The 17,467-nt window shown below is 45.0% G+C and overlaps 1 protein-coding gene across 1 annotated transcript; it reads left to right on the forward strand.

Annotated features, from left to right (window-relative positions):
- Window positions 1-6,817: 6,817 nt before the first annotated feature.
- On the forward strand, window positions 6,818-14,812 carry LOC118400722 (neurotensin/neuromedin N-like). Its single transcript, XM_035797732.2, has 4 exons — window positions 6,818-7,059; window positions 8,189-8,250; window positions 12,485-12,697; window positions 14,373-14,812. Exons 1-4 carry the CDS (start codon window positions 6,999-7,001, stop codon window positions 14,496-14,498), a joined length of 462 nt encoding a protein of 153 aa, XP_035653625.1. The 5' UTR covers window positions 6,818-6,998; the 3' UTR covers window positions 14,499-14,812.
- Window positions 14,813-17,467: the final 2,655 nt, after the last annotated feature.

The raw sequence follows: 17,467 nt of genomic DNA on the forward strand, positions 1-17,467 counted from the left end.
GAAAACATCACGCTGCAGGAAGGGGTGTTGGAAGTGCTGCAGATACATTTAAATGCATTTGCCAAATGACAGTGTATTAAAAGTACAATAATGTATACCAAAAAATATTACCAATTCAAAAATATTACCAATTCAAATTTAAGATCTTAAATATAATATAAATATAGTATAATTACAGTTCAAGACACTGATTTAAATGTGTACTTTGAATTCATTTTTTTCAGTCTTTAAATATACCTCAAATATACTATCAACCTTTTAATACACTTATTAAACGTGTGTTTTAAATTCATTGCTTTACATTTTTAAGTATACCATGATGTAAAAAAACAAACGCAACATTCGACAATTTCAAAGATTGTTACTGAGTACAGTTCATATATGGAAATCAGTCAAAAATGGGCCTCACAATGGGCCTCAGGATCTCATCACGGTATTTCAGCATTCAAATTGCCATAGATAAAATGCAATTGTTTTTGTTGTCCGTAGCTTATGCCTGCCCATACCATAACCACATCGCCACCATCGGGCACTTTTTTCACAACGTTGACATCAGCAAACCGCTCGCCCACAAGACTGCGGTTGTTAGCCTAGTTGGATGTACTGCCAACTTCTCTAAAACTATGTTGTAGGTGGCGTATGATAGAGAAATTAACATTCAATACTCTGGCAACACATCTGGTGGACATTCCTTCAGTAAGCTTGCCAATTTCAGCTCCCTCAAAACTTGAGACCTCTGTGGCATTGTATTGTGTGACAAAACTGCACATTTTAGAGTTGTCTTTTATTGTCCCCAGCATAAGGTGCACCTGTGTAAATATCATGATGTTTAATCAGCTTCTTGACATGCCACAGCTGTCAGGTGGATAGATTACAATGGAGACATGCTCACTAACAAGGATGTAGAAAAATATGTGCACAAAATTTGAGAGAAATAAGATTTTGTGGGTATGAAACATTTCTGGGAACTTTTATTTCAGCTTATGAAACAAGGGACCAACACTGTATGTGCTGCGATTATATTTTTGTTCAGTGAATATGTTCACTATCATTACTCTTAAACACACTCATTAAAAGTGTACTCCGATTTCATACGAATATCCCATCACAACGGGACCAAGCAGCGTGCCTGGGAGGAGATGACATCCTGGTCTTTGGAGGAGATCAGGGAGAGAATATCCTGGACTTGGGAAGAAATAATGGCAGGAGACAAGAAGCAGGCGGAAGCAGCGAAGGAGGGACAACGACGAAGTCGGGGAGGAAGACCACAGAAACCCCAATATTTTTTGGGGGGGGGGCACATTGAGCAGCCGGCAGAGCCGAGGAGTGAAACTGAGCCAGTCTGGGAGAAGAGGGAGAATTTGGAGGAGAGAGAAATGGGAGAGTTGTTGAGTTGAGTGGTGGAGGATGCACGGTATTTGCCCTAAGGAACGTGTTGTCAGTTTGGTGCCAACTGAGTCAGCTCCCCGTACTTGTCCTGAGAAGTATGTCAAAGTTCCGGAAACAATTGATGCCGGCTGTAGACACCAGGTCTCCAGTGCGCCTTCACAGCCCAGTATGTCCTTTGCCAGCTCCTCGCACCGGCCGTGCGAAGTGTGTTAAAGTTCCAGAACAATTGATGCCGGCTAGACACCAGGTTTCCAGTGTGCCTGCTCCTCTCACTCTCCCTCAAGTGCGGTTTCCCAGTCTGGTGCGTCCTGTGCCTGCTCCTCGCACTCTCCTTGAAGTGCGCCTCCCCAGTCCAGTACGTCCTGTGCCTGCTCCTCGCACTCTCCTTGAAGTGCGCCTCCCCAGTCCAGTGCGTCCTGTGCCTGCTCCTCGCACTCTCCTTGAAGAGCGCCTCCCCAGTCCAGTACGTCCTGTGCCTGCTCCTCGCGCTCGCCCTGAGGTGCGTGTCACCAGCCCGTTACCACCAGTGCTGGCCCCAGGCACCAGGCTTCCTGCGACGATCCCCAGTCTAGAGCTTCCGGCGACTGTTCCCAGCCCAGAGCTTCCATTGACAGTTCCGAGTCCAGAGCCTCCGACGACAGTTCCTAGTCCAGAGCTTCCGGCGACATTTAACAGTCCAGAACCTCCTGAGACGGTCCACGGTCCCCTACGCCGATGCCCAGACTAAGCACGGCGTCCAGCTCCAAGGCCAGAGTCTTCTTCCATGCATGGCGTTCTGCCCCACTTCATGGTGGGAGCTTTCCCTTGCGCCTAGGTCCAGTCCAGGCACAGTGTTCAGCCTGGGTCCATGGCTGGATACGCAGGATGAGCGGGGGGGGGTACTGTCACGTCCTGACCATAGAGTGCCTATATTTTTTTTAGGTTAGTAGGTTAGGACGTGACTGGAGGTTTAGTCTAGTTTATTATTTCTATGTGGGTTTCTAGGTTTATTTTCTATGTTTGTGTATGATTCCCACATATGCTCTCTCTAATTCTCTCTTTCTTTCTCTCTCTCGGAGGACCTGAGCCCTAGGACCATGCCCCAGGACTACCTGACATGATGACTCCTTGCTGTCCCCAGTCCACCTGGCCGTGCTGCTGCTCCAGTTTCAACTGTTCTGCCTTATTATTATTCGACCATGCTGGTCATTTATGAACATTTTAACATCTTGGCCATGTTCTCCACCCGGCACAGCCAGAAGAGGACTGGCCACCCCACATAGCCTGGTTCCTCTCTAGGTTTCTTCCTAGGTTTTGACCTTTCTAGGGAGTTTTTCCTAGCCACTGTGCTTCTACACCTGCATTGCTTGCTGTTTGGGGTTTTAGGCTGGGTTTCTGTACAGCACTTTGAGATATCAGCTGATGTACGAAGGGCTATATAAATAATTTTGATTTGATTTGATTTGATTCCCAATTAGAGGCAGCTAGTAATCGCTGTCTCTAATTGGGGATCCTACTTAAGTTGCGTATTTTCCACCTGTGGGTTATGGGATATTGTTTGAATGTATGTGTTTTTGAGTTTGTGCACATAGCTTATCTGTAGTCACGGTTCGTGGTAAGTTTATTGTTTATTGTTTTTGTCATTGCTTAGTTTCACTTTAATTAAAATATGTGGAACTCAACATACTCTGTGCCTTGGTCCGACCATCATTATTACGATCAACGTGACACAAAATAGCTAAAGGACTACAAAGTCAAGGTATTGGAGTGGCCATCACAAAGCCCTGACCTCAATCCTATAGAATATTTGTGGGCAGAACTGAAAAAGTGTGTGAAAGCAAGGAGGCCTACAAACCTGACTCAGTTACAACAGCTCTGTCAGGAGGAATGGGCCAAAATTCACCCAATTTATCGTGGGAAGCTTGTGGAAGGCTACCTGAAATGTTTTACCAAAGTTAAGCAATTTTAAGGCAATGATACCAAATACTAATTGAGTGTATTTAAACTTCTGACCCACTGGGAATATGATGAAAGAAATAAAAGCTGAAATAAATAATTCTGAGATTTCACATTCTTAATATAAATAAAATTCAAATAAAGTGGAAGGGTACCAAAACATTTCTGCAGCATTGAAGGTCCCCAGGAACACAGTGGCCACCATCATTATTAAATGGAAGAAGTTTGGAAACACCAAGAGTCTTCCTAGAGCTGGCCGCCCGGCCAAACTAAGCAATCGGGGGAGAAGGGCCTTTGTCAGGGAGGTGACCAACAGCCTGTTGGTTCCTCTGCGGAGATGGGAGAAACTTCCAGAAGGACAACCATCTCTGCAGCACTCCACCAATCAGGACTTTGTGGTAAAGTTGCCAGACGGAAGCCACTCCTCAGTAAAATGCACATGATGGACCACTTGGAGTTTGCCAAAAGGCACCTAAAGCCCTCTGAGACCATGAGAAACAAGATTATCTGGTCTGATGAAAGCCCGGACTTGAACCCGATCGAACATCTCTGGAGAGACCTGAAAATAGCTGTGTAGCGACGCTCCACATCCAACCTGAAAGAGCTTGAGAGGATCTGCAGAGAAGAATGAGAGAAACTACCCAAATACATGTGTACCATGCTTGTATGGTCAAACACAAGAAGACTCGAGGCTGTAATCGCTACCAAAAGGTGCTTCAACAAAGTCCTAAGTAAAGGGTCTGAATACTTATGTAAATGTTGATATTTCCGTTTTTAATAAATTCCACAAACCTATTTTTGAATTGTCATTATGGGGTATTGTGTGTAGATTGATGAGTGAGACAAAAACAATGTCATCCATTGGAGAATAAGGCTGTAACGTAGCAAAATGTGTAAAAAGTCAAGTGGTCTGAATACTTTCCAAATGCACTGTATATTTTATTTGCTCTTTATATAGTTTACTAAAAACACACTTAAGTACAAAAAAGTGTCCCAATTTAGATGATTTGAAATGTATTTAAAATTGTTCTTATTTAAGATAATTTTAAATATACTTAAGTATATTTATCACAGATATATTTAAGCATGTCTAATTAGATTTTTTTCCTGCTTGGGTAGGCAGCATATGAAAGCCCAATGGGAGCGCATGTGGCCATCATTTGCTTGTGAGTGTTGTCTAGCTGGAGTGCGATGGTATGGCCTATGGCACAATTAGACTATAAATCAGTGTTTGGGATTACCAGTAGCCTCATAAAAATATGATTAAAAAATATATATATCAATAGAATCATTACATATTTATTAATGTAGGTGCTTCTTAACTGAGTTGAGGTTGACATATCACACCCGTTCTTATCCCTAACCATACTTACATCAAAGCATTTGGTCTCAAGGTAAAAGAGTGATGCAACTTTAATTTTACCACATAGATCTATAAGCTTGATGAGATGCCTACCCATGTCAGAGAAGCAAACTCGGTCTCAACCTTTAAGTCTTTACTGAAGACTCATCTCTTCAGTGGGTCATATGATTGAGTGTAGTCTGGCCCAGGAGTGGGAGGGTGAACGGAAAGGCTCTGGAGCAACGGACCGCCCTTGCTGTCTCTGCCTGGCCGGTTCCCCTCTTTCCACTGGGATCCTCTGCCTCTAACCCTATTACAGGGGCTGAGTCACTGGCTTACTGGGGCTCTCTCATGCCGTCCCTGCAGGGGGTACGTCACCTGAGTGGGTTGATTCACTGTTGTGGTCATCCTGTCTGGGTTGGCGCCCCCACTTGGGCTGTGCCGTGGCGGAGATCTTTGTGGGCTATACTCAGCCTTGTCTCAGGATGGTAAGTTGGTGGTTGAAGATATCCCTCTAGTGGTGTGGGGGCTGTGCTTTGGCAAAGTGGGTGGGGTTATATCCTTCCTGTTTGGCCCTGTCCGGGGGTGTCCTCGGATGGGGCCACAGTGACTCCTGTCCCCTCCTGTCTCAGCCTCCAGTATTTATGCTGCAGTAGTTTGTGTCGGGGGGCTAGGGTCAGTTTGTCCTAATTCGGTGTCCTGTGTGAATCTAAGTGTGCGTTCTCTAATTCTCTCCTTCTTTCTTTCTCTCTCTCGGAGGACCTGAGCCCTAGTACCATGCCCCAGGACTACCTGACATGATGACTCCTTGCTGTCCCCAGTCCACCTGGCCATGCTGCTGCTCCAGTTTCAACTGACCTGAGCCCTAGGACCATGCCCCAGGACTACCTGACATGATGACTCCTTGCTGTCCCCAGTCCACCTGGCCATGCTGCTGCTCCAGTTTCAACTGTTCTGCCTTGTTATTATTCGACCATGCTGGTCATTTATGAACATTTGAACATCTTGGCCATGTTCTGTTATAATCTCCACCCGGCCCAGCCAGAAGAGGACGGGCCACCCCACATATGCTCTCTCTAATTCTCTCTTTCTTTCTTTCTCTCTCTCTCTCGGAGGACCTGAGCCCTAGGACCGTGCCCCAGGACTACCTGACATGATGACTCCTTGCTGTCCCCAGTCCACCTGGCCATGCTGCTGCTCCAGTTTCAACTGTTCTGCCTTGTTATTATTCAACCATGCTGGTCATTTATGAACATTTGAACATCTTGGCCATGTTCTGTTATAATCTCCACCCGGCCCAGCCAGAAGAGGACGGGCCACCCTACATATGCTCTCTCTAATTCTCTCTTTCTTTCTTTCTCTCTCTCGGAGGACCTGAGCCCTAGGACCGTGCCCCAGGACTACCTGATATGATGACTCCTTGCTGTCCCCAGTCCACCTGGCCATGCTGCTGCTCCAGTTTCAACTGTTCTGCCTTGTTATTATTCGACCATGCTGGTCATTTATGAACATTTGAACATCTTGGCCATGTTCTGTTATAATCTCCACCCGGCACAGCCAGAAGAGGACTGGCCACCCCACATAGCCTGGTTCCTCTCTAGATTTCTTCCTAGGTTTTGGCCTTTCTAGGGAGTTTTTCCTAGCCACCGTGCTTCTACACCTGCATTGCTTGCTGTTTGGGGTTTTAGGCTGGGTTTCTGTACAGCACTTTGAGATATCAGCTGATGTACGAAGGGCTATATAAATACATTTGATTTGATTTGATTTGATTTGATGAGATACCACTTACACTCAAAACACCAAGAAATACATTTGTTCATAGAGTATTTGTAGAGCCCTGGGTGTGTGTTCCCTGAATCCCAGTGAGACAGGGGTCTTCATACACACGACTCGCCTCTACAAATAATCAAGCTACCCACTCTAAAGTAATCAATATAAATAAATACATGTAAATAACCACGTCTAAAAGTTGTATGACGCAAAACCTTGATGTGTGATGGGGGTGATGTCTGATGTCACGATGACAGGGGCTTGTGGGTAGAGGTAGAGAGGGGGGTGAGAGAGTGGTCCTGTGACATCATTCTACCTCTTATATACTGAGGGAATGAAGCCCACTGCTCTTCACTTTTACATTCACTAAAGCCAAGGGGACACAGGCAGAGACTGTCACTGACAGGACGAAGAGAAGACAAGGACAAAGCAGATTGAGTACATTCCTACTCCACCTCCCACTTCTCTGTTTCTCTCTCGCTTTCTGCATTTGACCCCTTAACCCTATGGACTTGGGTCCTGCTTAGCTCGGGTGGATTCAGAGCGTGGGATTTGTACGAAGATGCAGGCACAGCTGGCTTGTGTGCTTCTCCTCTGTTTGCCGTGTGGCGTGTTATGTTCAGGTAAGCACGGGTATCCTTTCACATCCTCTCCTTTTGATGTTAATCCATTTGCAACCCTTACTGGGTATTATTTTTGTTGCACTGTCAACTGATTCAGTTCGATGTTTACCTTGAAAGAACAGGACATGGTCTCAGAGACCAGGGACTAACTGAATGACTCTCATCGGGAACGTACTCTTGCAACAGGTGGATTTCACCACGCACACTTGAGTTATCTTCCATTGTTTACCTAGGTGTTTATCTTATCTATACCTCCATTGTTTACCTAGGTGTTTATCTTATCTATTCACATCCAGTGATTACCCACATATTCCTATCAAGAAGGCATAACTGCTCTGAGGTTGTTGTGCAAAGTTCTCGTAGGGTAGACCTGCAGCGCTACGGGGTGTGTGCGTACCTCTGTTCTAGCACAGCACAATGTATCCATCTAATTGTTGAATCAATGCCCTACCCTCGGTGACTCAGGGGTTTTAGTGCCGGGGCAGCCAACTGAAGCGCTCCAGGACGTCACACTGTTCGGTTGAGCTTATTAAGCACATAGCTCCGTCAGAGAAACAAACTGTTACATAGATGTTGCTGTGGGATGGGGGTGTTGGAAAGGGGTGAATCGATCTAGCTGCGCCCCAAAAAGCCTTGACTCCCTGGCTTAAGGAGCAAAAGGGATTTGATTCAACATCAAGTTCAACATCTAATCAACATTAAGTTAAACATCTAAGCAAGATTAGTTTCATCTGATCTCTGTGACACGCTCAAAAATGGAATGTAAAAAAAAGTATTAAGTCTAGCAAGGCTTTGAGCTGTTTTTGCTTGAGCTTTATGGTACCCTTTGCCGAGATTTCATGGGGCACAATGGATCAGGCTCCAACAGAACATGAATAGTCTTTAAAGCAGCTCGTTAGGAATAGTCTATGAGGGCTAAATTGGCACCAAACAGATCAATTAAGTTGGATATATCTGTTTTAGACTATGCTAGAAAAACCCAGGTGATAGAAACCACGTTTTTACTGAAATGGTTACATCAGAATTGGAGCTGTATTTTTGTATTATTATGTACCTACCTGTATAATGCCTTTATACCCGTACTACGATAAACCTGTATTATAACTCTTGTTTTGTGTCTATCTGATAGATGTTGACCAGGAACAGCGGGCAATAGAGGAGGAGCTGTTGAACAGTCTCTTCACTTCAAAGGTACTGCGCTGCTTCCTCTGTGCACCTGTCAGATCTGAGGTGTGTGTGTGTGTGTGTGTGTGTGTGTGTGTGTGTGTGTGTGTGTGTGTGTGTGTGTGTGTGTGTGTGTGTGTGTGTGTGTGTGTGTGTGTGTGTGTGTGTGTGTGTGTGTGTGTGTGTGTGTGTGTGTGTGTGTGTGTGTGTGTGTGTGCGCGTGCGTCCGTGCACACAGTTAGTGCCCCCGTAGTGCAGGTGCTCTTTTATGGAGCCTGGATATGTCCGCTTTCTCTCTTGTTCGTTTTTGTTTCAATTGAATTGGCTCATCATGGATTCTATTTGTTCATAGTTTCACAGGTTTCTGGGTTAGTGTTAAGATATATGGTCTTTGAGATGAACATAATGTTCCATCTAGAACCATCAATAAAGCTTTCAAAATCACATCATCACTTTTCAACTCACACATGCATACACACACGCACAAGAATGATAAAGGGTTGAAAATGAAATAATTTAGGTATAACATAATTGCTTTTTATTTTTATATATGACCATTAATCGTGCCAGATACTCCGTAGACAGGCAAGAGGAAATGAAGAAGATAGAACTGGATCTAGTGGAGTCTGGAGACTGATTACCTGAGTTAATAGCATTCAGATGGTCCTGACAGCAACATAGTGCCGCGCGGCCAAAACACACACATGCACACAGACACACACATTCTCGTGCACACACACACACACACACACACACACACACACACACACACACACACACACACACACACACACACACACACACACACACACACACACACACACACACACACACACACACACACACACACACACACACACACACACACACACGTTTGCACATGAGCACGCAACACACACGCATGCGTGACACGCACACAAACGCATACGCTCTCTCAATCCCTACTCCCTCCTCCCCACTCTGTCTGATAAATGAATGGAGATGAGAGGGACACACTGAGACACGACTATGACAAATAAGCTCTGTGATTTATCGCTTACAATGTTCCAAGGGTTCCTTGGGGGGCTGATTGTAATCATAAGTCACCAGATGACTGATAGAGTGCTCTCGATTAGAAGACACCGGAGAGGCAGTGTTGTGGTAGACACTTGTGGCTTTTCCTTTTTTCTTTTACACACAGATTATAAACATACGTGGTTAGGTGGGGGATCCGTTTCCTAATGTTGGAATAGGTTGACTGTTGTTTCAATGACACTTGTTTGCAGGCTGTGAAACAACAGCTTTGTTACTTCGTGAATCATCTGTCAGGTCAATTTATAACTGCTGCATGGAAATGCATATGCCGACACTGTCACGCCCTGACTTTAGTTATCTATGTTTTATGTATTATTTTGGTCAGGTCAGGGTGTGACGAGGGTGGTTATGTGTGTTTTTATCCTGTCTATGGTTTTTACTATGTCTATGGGGTTTTTGTATGTCTAGGTAATGTAGGTCTATGGTGGCCTGAATTGGTTATCAATCAGAGGCAGCTGTTTATAGTTGTCTCTGATTGGGGATCCTATTTTAGGTTGCCATTTTTCCATTTTGGTTTTGTGGGTTATTGTCTATGTGTAGTTGCATGTCTTTGTTTAATTAAAAGAAGAATGTATTCTTATCACGCTGCGCCTTGGTCTCCTCGTTCTGACGAACGTGACAGAATAACCCACCAAACCAGGACCAAGCAGCGTGAAAAGGAGGAACAGCGCTTCATGGGGAAATGGACCTGGCTCCCCCGTCCTAAGGAGGAGATAGAGGCAGCGAAAGCAGAACGGTGATACTACGAGGAGAAATACAGGAGAATATATGAACGTTGACGATATGAAGGTACAAGGCTAGCACGAAAGCCCGAGAGGCAGCCCCAAGAATTGTTTGGGGGAGGCACACGAGGAGATTGAATCAGTCAGGTCGGAGACAACTCCTCGTGCTTACTGTGGGGAGAGTGTTACTGGTCAGGCACCGTGTTATGCGATAGAGCGCACGTGTCTCCAGTGCACTATTCTAGCCCAGTGTGCTCTATTACAGCTCCTCACATTGGCCGGGCTAGAATGGGCATCCAGCCAGGAAGGAGGGTGCCAGCTCAGCGCTCCTGGTCTCCAGTATACTTATTTGGGCCGGGATATCCTGCGCTGGCTCTGCGTGCTGTGTCTCCGGTGAGTCTGCACAGCCCAGTGCTTCCTGTGCCAGTGCCCCGCATTTGCAGGGCGAAAATAAACATCCATCCAGACCTCCAGTGCGCCTCCACAGTTCAGTACATCCTGTTCCCCCTCCCCCGCACTCGCCCTGAGGCCTACAGTGCGCCTCGCCAGTCCAGTACGCCCTGTTCCTGCTCCTTGCACTCGCACTGAGGTGCGTGTCCCCAGCCCGGTACCACCAGTGCCGGCACCATGCACCAGGCCTACTGTGTGCCTCAGCAGTCCAGAGCGTCCGGCGACAGTACCCAGTCCGAAACCTCCAACGATGGGCCATGGTCCGGAGCCTCCAGCGACGGTCCACGGCCCGGGGTCTCCAGCGACGGTCCCCAGCCCGGGGTCTCCAGCGGGGTCTCCAGCGACGGTCCCCAGCCCGGGGTCTCCAGCGAGGGTCCCCAGCCCGGGGCCTACGGTGAGGATCCTCAGTCCAGAGCCTCCGGCGATGATCCACGGGTCAGTGCTACAAGAGCGGGCTCAATGTAAGGAAGGGGGGCAGCGTCCAGAACCAGAGCCTCCACCGAGGGTAGACACCCACCCGGACCCTCCCCTATAAGTTCAAGTTTGCGGTCGGGAGTCCGCACCTTGGGGGTGTTTGTGTGTTTTTGTCCTGTCTAGGGTTTTTGTATGTCTATGGTGGCCTGAATTGGTTCCCAATCAGAGGCAACTGTTTATCGTTGTCTCTGATTGGGGATCCTACTTAGGTTGCCATTTTCCATTTTGGTTTATGTGGGTTATTGTCTATGTGTAGTTGCCTGTCAGCACTCCGTTATTGTAGCTTCACGTTCGTTAAGTGGTCTTTGTTTAATTAAAAGAGGAATGTATTATCACGCTGCACCTTGGTCTCCTCGTTCTGACGAACGTGACAGACACCTGATTTTCTTAATAGAAAATAATGTAATTAGAACAAAGAATGATGACTAAATCAATTGGTTAGGTGAGATCAATTACATTTTTCCAAATTCGGGATATACCAGTAGTCACTGTCTTAAAAATGTCTGATGTAGAAATCTAGCCAGTAACTAATCTCGCCACCCAGAGCTGTCATGAGAGACATAGAAGTGGGGACAGGGGCTACTTGAAACGTCAGTTAGTCCCTCTACTCTGGTTGCTGGCATTATTGGACTGCTCCATAAAAACTATTTTCCGTCCCTCAGTCCCTCAATAATTAACTGACAATGAGAGAGAACACACTGGGGAAAGAAGGGGCTACATCGAAATGTAATGTGAAGTGACCTTTCTGCACAATTAAAAGTGTACCTACCTCTCGTCTCAGCACTCAGTGTCTTAACAAACTGTTCATTTGGAAGTTAACAGGAGCTAATTTGTATTTGAGGTCGGTAGGGTTTTCTAAATGTCAATATTGTAAGGAACTCACAGGAGTATCCAACACACTAAGACGTCCTTTCTGTGGTTTATCCTCAGTCTGCTCAGTACAAAATAATCCACTCTGTGACATTTCTCCCCCATGGCCTCCAAATCCATATGTAATATCTAACAACTCAACAATGGAGATGCAGAAAATAAAAGTGTTGTCCTTTGCCATCCATAAATGAAAGATGATGGGATTTAATATGATTTAGAAGCACCAATCTTCTGTTCCTTACGACTCAGTGACACCCAGGAGGGAGTCTGGGCTGTGCTGTGTTAACGAGTCGGCCCACGTACAGAGGCCCCAACGGGCACCGATAGGGGCCTCACACCATCGAAAACCACACACTCAAACTAGATTATGATACAGCAGGATTGAAGGTAGTTAGATCTGACTGATCCATGAGAGAGTGCAAAGGCAAAGCACACCTATGCACACACGCAAGTTTTTATGTATATCGTAGTCCTAGTATTTACATTTACATTTACATTTAAGTCATTTAGCAGACGCTCTTATCCAGAGCGACTTACAAATTGGTGCATTCACCTTATGACATCCAGTGGAACAGCCACTTTACAATAGTGCATCTAAATCTTTTAAGGGGGGTGGTGAGAAGGATTACTTTATCCAGATATTTATTTATATATTTATATGCTCCTCCTAGATGAAACAGAGCAAGCAGGGCGCCCCCTACTGGCGTGTGTCCCTGGTGAATGTGTGCAGGATGGTGAACAGCCTGATGAATAGCCTGTCGTGGAGAGAACAGGAGGAGTATAACACTGAGGAGGAGCTGTGGGAGAGACTGGCCTCCCTTCCTGAGCCCCTGGACAAGCTTCTAGACCTACTGCAGATCTGCAGAGTGCTGCAGCCCCGAGAGGTGAGGGACACCCATACCTACAAAAACAGATGCTCATGCACGGAGAGCAATTCTCACATTTGAATAGAACATCTGTCATGCAGTCATATACATTTCAAGTGAGTCACACAACCACACACACAGTAAACATGTACCGGGATAAGCACTCTAGGGCCTAGAGTCAATCAGATCAAGCGTTAACCAGCGATAGCAGACACCTGTATTGCAGATGTTTTGGCGGAGTTGGAACTGCGTTGGCACCGTCAAATTGGTGAGCAGCTGCTCTTGCTACCATTTTCATGAAGTCGCAACCACCCCACTCGCGTTAAAGTTCAGAATGACAAAGTGGAGGCTAGATAGAGATAATGACGCTGAAATCTAAAAAATAATTCAACGAAATAATGAGGGTTTCTATCTTCTATCAACATCGTCATAGCAGTTGTTTCTCACAGTGTCGGAGGTGGAACTGCGTTAGAGTTGTCAAATCCACAAGCGGTCCCTTGTCCTTAAACCTAATGCATAAATACATTGCCATTAGTTGCACGGAGTCACATTACGAGAAATCCAATGCAGCCTTGTTTACAAGTTTGAACACTGGAATGTGAGATGTAATCGACACCTCAATATTATTTCTATATAGCCACATACTCATTCTGGTAAAAAAAAAATAATGCGACATGTCATACTCTTTTTGGCCAGACAGCATCAGATACATTGGCTACACATACAAAGACAGAGGGGCACTGTTTGCCACGTTAGTACCTAATGCGAGTGGGACAGGTGTGGTTTCATGACAATGATCAAGAGCAGCTGCTCACCGGTTTGACAGCTCCAACGCAGTTACACCTCTGACACTGCCAAAACATCAGCGGTTGACGCTGGATCTGATTGATCTCGGTCTAACACACAGCTGCATGGTGTGCTATATATGGAACATATACTGAACAAACATATAAATGCAACATGCAACAAGTTCAAAGATTTTACTGAGTTACAGTAAACAAAATCAGTCAATCGAATTAAATGAATTAGGCCCTAATCTATGGGCCTCAGGGTCTTGTCACCGTATTTTTGTGCATTTGAATTGCCACCGATATAATGCGATTGTGTTCGGTGTTTGTATCTTCGCCTGACCATACCATACCCCCCAACGCCACCATGGGGCACTGTGTTCACAATGTTGAACATAGTTGTGAGGCCAGTTGGATGCCAAATTCTCTAAAACGACGTTGGAGGTGGTTTATGGTAGAGAAATTAACATCAAATTATCTGGCAACTGCTCAGGTGGACATTTCTGCGGTCAGCATGCTAATTACACTCTCCCTCAAAACCTGAGACGTCTGTGGCATTGTGTTGTGTGACAAAACTGCACATTTAAGAGTGGCCTTTCATTGTCCCCAGCACAAGGTGCACCTCTGTAATGACCATGCTGTGTAATCAGATTATTGATATGCCACACCTGTCAGGTGGATGGATTATCTTGTCAAAGGAGAAATGCTCACTGACAGGGATGTAAACAAATTTATGCACAAACTTTGAGAGAATATAAGCTTTTTGTGTGTATGGAAAATGTCTGGGATCACTTCATACATTGTGATTGTTTTTTTAGGTCAATGTACAGGGAATACATTTGTTTTCATGCCATTATGCACCACAGAAGAGTCTCAGGAGTGGCTTATTCTGTCTTTCTTTACAGGTGCTTGACGCCGATCGAAACAGGGACAACCCGCTCAAAAGGAAATCACCGTATATTTTTAAGAGGCAGGTGAAAAACACCAAAGCTCGGAGGCCCTACATATTGAAGCGGAGTACATTTTACTGACCCACCCCCACGGAAGAGAAAGAAAGACACTATATATTCTGTGGATATGTGACCATATGTGCTCTCTTGTTGTCGCATTATTATTGATGTTTCTGGTGTCCTGCCCGATACAGATGATATCTCAATCCAGTGTCCATCCCCGTAGGTCTCTACTAACATACTAGGCCTGCTCTATAAAGCAAGGACTAATGTAAACAAAAGCAAACAAAAGCGGTGAGCAAATGTGTATCTTTTGAGAGGCTTTGTATTTCTCATTTTTGTCCACTTGCACAAACACATTTCTTTCATTTCCAAATGTGATTAAACAATACATATTTCCAAAACCACTGAGATGTCACAAGTCTTTTTTCAAAACTAGCTGTTTATGATAACCCACATCAAAATGAGAGCAGGCATTACATCACTGGTTCCCTTTCGAGTCACCTTTAAACCATCTCGGGGACCAGTCAGCAACGTCCCACGAACCCGAGGTTGCGAAACACTGATTTAGATACTTCCAAGTGGTGCTGAATTGTTTTTCAATTTCATTTCATTAAATGTCAGGATGATAGCTACTGTGTGAAATACATGAGGCAAATGTTCTGTATAGCCTCTTTAATTCATGTTAAAAGCAAAATACTCCATACAATCAGTGCATCAACAGTAAGGCTAGGTGAATTGGCTCTTGAGATCCCCTTCCATATTTCCATAGCAATGACATACTGGAATAGGAATACATTTGGGTTACTTGCGTAACCCCGGTTCTATGAGAATACGAGTGAGATATGTCACTTATGGGATACTCCTAGGGGCGTGTCACAAGCTTGAAGTATCCAATCCCACAGCGTCTGTTGGAGACAGACTGGTCGAGTGGTGAATGAGGTGAGCCCCTCTCCTCCATGGAAGGAGCCGCTCGCCAGCCGCTCGCCAGCGGTCATTCTCGAGCACCCTTGTGCTCTTGCAAGCAGGGAAAAGCGGTGACGCATCTCACTCGTATTGTCATAGAACCGGGGTTAAGCAAGTAACACAAAGTAACTCTAATGTCCGTTTCGATGTGTCACTTATGGGATATGGCCAACTCCCGCAATACAGTTTCAACAGCATCAGCCCTCAGAGGATCCAACGCTGAGGACAGTATGCACCAATGAAGGTGCAGTGGCGTCCAGTCGGTAAAACCTCATTAAAGTATGAGGTGGTGGCCCAAATATCACCGTGCAAAACTCTTGTAAAGAGATGCCTTTGAACAGTGCCCAAGAGAGAGACATACCTCTGTTGGAATGAGCCCTCAGGGGGCTGTAAAACCCTTGCTATTATAAGTCAATATAATAGCCTCCACTATTCAATGGGACAGCCATATGTTAGAGAGTGGCCTACCCTGGCAGGGGGGCACTCAGGAAGAGTTGGTCACTCTTGCGCCGTGCTCTCATTCCATCCAAGTATATGTACAAAGCGCGTATTGAACATAAATGGCGGAGACACCCTTCTTCTGTAGAAGTAAATGGTGGCGGGTGGAAAGCCGTAAGCTCTAAGGCAAGACAACTGGATTGGATAACCCCGGAGGAAACTGTAGGCACAAATGGTGGACTGTCAGTGTGTGTAAAGGCTGATCAGCAAACCCATCTTGAAGGAGAGATATTTCAACGCTTTCCAACGGCTCAAAATTGCTGAGAAATTTGCTTCAAGCACAATAGACAGGTCCCAGGACGGGGTAAAAGGCTACTGGATACTCGTAATATGTGACACGCTCCCTACATGAAACAACAGACCAGAAGCCGTTTCCCTACTGTGTTACAGTCAATACCTATTTGACAGGCTGTGATAGCGGCTGAAAAGGCACTTTAAGTGTTTTTAACCATTTTTGTTCACACCACTACTCACATAAACGCATAACTTGCTTGCATACAGTAAGAGCATAGAAGGGGGCCCTTGCGCTCTGGATAGAGTCTCAATGACTCTGAGAGGCAAACCTATCACACTCAGATTTATACTACCACCAGGCCAGGCCCCAGAGGATCATAGATACTTGGTGAAGGAGGGAAATCGTCCTGTTCCCCTGAGCCAAAAGATACCTGTGTAAATGTAGTTGCCTTTTCATAAGCAGGAGAATAATCTCTGCTAACCAGTGCCTCCATGGTCATCGAGGCGCTACCAAGATAAGAGATAATCCTTGTTTCCTTACTCGGTCCAGAGTGGGGGGATCAAATAAAACGTCATTTGTCTCATGCACCGAATACAACAGGTACAACCTTACCGTGAGATGCCTACTTACACACCCTTTCCCAACAATGCAGAGGTAAAAAGTAAGAACAATGTATAAAAAAAAAAATGTTTCAAAATTGTAACACAATAAAATAACAATGACAAGACTATACAAGGAATACCGGTACAGAATCAATTTGCAGGGGTATGAGGTAAAATGTACATGTAAATCAGGATAGATCATAAACAGAGTGGCAGCAGTTTATGTGAAGAATGTTCAAGAGTGTGAAAGTGTGTTGCGTCAATATACATACATTACCGTTCAAAAGTTTGGCGTCACTTACAAATGTCACTTACAAATGTTTTTTTTAAATAAAAGCTAATTGTTTGTCCATTAAAAGAACATCAAATTGATCCGAAATACAATGTAGACATTATACATGTTGTAAATGACTATTGTAGCTGGAAATGGCAGATTTTTTATGGAATATCTACATAGCCCCATTATCAGCAACCGTCACTCCTGTGTTCCAATGGCACATTGTGTTAGCGAAGCCAAGTTTATAATTTTAAAAGGCTAATTGATCATTAGAAAACCCTTTTGCAATTATGTTAGCACAGCTGAAAACTTTTGTTCTGATTAAAGAAGCAATAAAACTGTCATTTAGACTAGTATCTGGAGCATAGGCATTTGTGGGTTCGATTACAGGCTCAAAAGGGTCAAACAAATAACTTTTAGTCTATTCTTGTTCTGAGGAATGAAGGCTATTCCATGTGAGAAATTGCCAAGA

This window comes from Oncorhynchus keta, chromosome 22, assembly GCF_023373465.1.
Source record: "Oncorhynchus keta strain PuntledgeMale-10-30-2019 chromosome 22, Oket_V2, whole genome shotgun sequence".
Taxonomy (NCBI): domain Eukaryota; kingdom Metazoa; phylum Chordata; class Actinopteri; order Salmoniformes; family Salmonidae; genus Oncorhynchus; species Oncorhynchus keta.